This window comes from Prunus mume, linkage group LG1, assembly GCF_029339155.1.
Source record: "Prunus mume cultivar Tortuosa linkage group LG1, ASM2933915v1, whole genome shotgun sequence".
In the NCBI taxonomy this organism is placed as follows: domain Eukaryota; kingdom Viridiplantae; phylum Streptophyta; class Magnoliopsida; order Rosales; family Rosaceae; genus Prunus; species Prunus mume.
Window position 1 is genome coordinate 3394202 of NC_142698.1, and position 2481 is coordinate 3396682.

General features: G+C 34.8%; 1 protein-coding gene across 1 annotated transcript; it reads left to right on the forward strand.

Moving 5' to 3' along the window:
• The first annotated feature begins 383 nt into the window (after window positions 1-383).
• NDHO (NAD(P)H:plastoquinone dehydrogenase complex subunit O) lies at window positions 384-2280 on the forward strand. Its single transcript, XM_008246194.2, has 6 exons — window positions 384-786; window positions 902-957; window positions 1084-1149; window positions 1304-1345; window positions 1751-1810; window positions 1956-2280. The coding sequence occupies exons 1-6, from the start codon at window positions 558-560 to the stop codon at window positions 1983-1985; spliced, it is 483 nt and encodes a 160-aa protein (XP_008244416.1). The 5' UTR covers window positions 384-557; the 3' UTR covers window positions 1986-2280.
• Window positions 2281-2481: the final 201 nt, after the last annotated feature.

The window sequence follows — 2481 nt, forward strand, 5'->3', positions numbered from 1 at the left end:
TTTTATTTTTGAAATTCGATAAATATAGTAATTATCTTTATCTTTTACCAACACTTCGTAAGAGAGAGAGAGAGAGAGAGAGAGAGAGAGAGAGAGAGAGGCAGAGAGAATTGTGAGAAAAAGTTGAGAGAGCGAAGAGAGCGAAGAGAGAGATGAGAGAAGGGAAAAAGTGATAAAAAGTAATAAGGGTCCAATAAATATGTATTTATAGATAATATTCCCAAAATGTCCAGTCAAGGATGGTATTTGGAGAAGTAAATATGGCCTTGATGGTATTTTACGGTATTTCCCTAGTATTTCGCCAAATTTCCCTTAATCTTTGATATTTGACATCTCCAAGACATCTCGCTTAACCCCCCAGACTCTTCTTGTCTTCAAACGCTGGCCGTTCGAAATAAAAGACCACTCTTCATCTCTTATCTCTAACTCTTTTCTATTTTTTTTTTTTTCCTTTTTTTCTTGTTTCTTTGTTCTGGACTTATCTGTACAGACTAGAGAGAGGTTTCTGAAATCTGAATAGGCACACATTCTACAGCAAAGCTCACTGTCTCTCTGCCATGACTTCCTCTGCAACTACTCTCTCTCAGAACTCCTTCTCATCCTTCTCTCGGTTCCCACAGACCTTGAGAAGAAACCCTCTTCATCCTTTGTCCATTAAAGCTGTCAAAGCTGCAGAACCTGATAAGACCGAGAAACTCAAACAAACTAAAACCCAAGAGTCTACAAATGCTACTCAACCTTCAACCACCACAGCTTCTAAGCCTCCCAAGAAGCCTGTTTATTCCAGTTAGTACCAAGTTTTCTGCAAATTGAATAAATCTCTTATATATATATATATATATATATACTTTTGGAGAATTAATTTTGCTTTTGTTTATTTAATAGCTTTTTCTTTGGGCAGTGAAGAAGGGTCAGATTGTGAGGGTGGAGAAAGAGAAGTATCTTAATAGTGTTAATGTAAGTATCTTGATAGTGTGATCTCATATGGATATGTGCTATTAATTCCACAATAAATGATATATTATTTGCATTTCTTTTTTTTTTTCCTTGCAATATATACTGAGATGTTTTAAACAATTTCAGTATCTATCTGTTGGGCATCCACCTTATTACAAAGGGTTAGATTATATTTATGAAGACCGCGGAGAGGTAGCCTCTTCATACTTTTTCCACATAATTTATTAATTTCTAGTGTAAATAATTTTATTTTTGTTATAGCCCAAAGTTTAAGCGCAATTGATTATGGCTTTTGTATGTGAGTCCATAGAACATTTTCTTGAGTGACTAATGGAAACCTTTTCAGGTACTGGATTTACGCATTTTTGAGACTGGTGAATATGCACTCGTAAGAAAACTTACTTATGTCTGGTTTTATGCTTCTTTTAGTTCCGTATAATGTGCTAATTCATTTTTCAAAATAAAAAATATTCCCATTACTAGGCATTGAATTGAGAGATCTACCGAATAACAGAAATATTATTGAATGGATAACTTGTAGGGTACACTCCGTATTGTAATTAAGTTATTTGAACCGTCTACTTTGAAATCTCTACTTTAAGAATAGGACCTTTCTTATGAAAAATTGGCTAAATCGATAACCATTTAACTGTGCAATTTGATGGTAATCCAAATTTGTCTATTTATTATATCACAATTAGATGTCTCAATGAAAAACCTCAAGCAGTTTTGTTCGAATGTCAATATAGAGAATCCCATCTTGACTAAATCAACACTAACAATTGTATTATAGGTAGCATGGGTTGGGGTACCTACTGCGCCAGCATGGCTTCCAACAGAGATGCTTATCAAGGTACTTGTAACTGCCTGTTTCTTAAGCTACAACATAATTTAAAGTATATACATAAAGAAGATAATCAAGAACTAATCCATCAACTAAAATGGGGTTTTGTTGTTGGAGTACTGATCTTGTAGTTGCGTTTTGCGTTTTCTTGCAGTCAGAGAAACTCAATTATGAGAGACTGTAATGCGATAAGCCAATTGAGGATCCAGCATATATTTATCACCTTCTGCAACTCGTATTGTAATTTTGTAAAGATGATTATAATTGGTCATTGATCGATCAGGCACGCAAAGGACACTATGATTAGGCCAACACGTGATGAGGCCTCATTTGAACTTACAAAGTGATTTGATCAAAGAGGAACACGGCAAAGACGACCCGTTTGCCAGGTCGTCTGAGGACGAAATCTATTATGTGTGGATTTTGGTTTCTCAAAGGTTATTGTTTACGATAATGGAACTCAGTTTGATTGCCACAAATTCATTGCCTTATGTTCAACCCTTGGAATCAGAAATCATTATTCCCCACAGGGCAATGGTCAAGTTTGTTGGAGAACAATCAGCATATAACACGAAAATAAATTCTATAAATATTATTAAATCAAATCAATGCAGCAATGTTCAATATAACAGTAAAATCAATAGAAAATACTAACTTGGATGGGTGATAGAGTCCTGTAG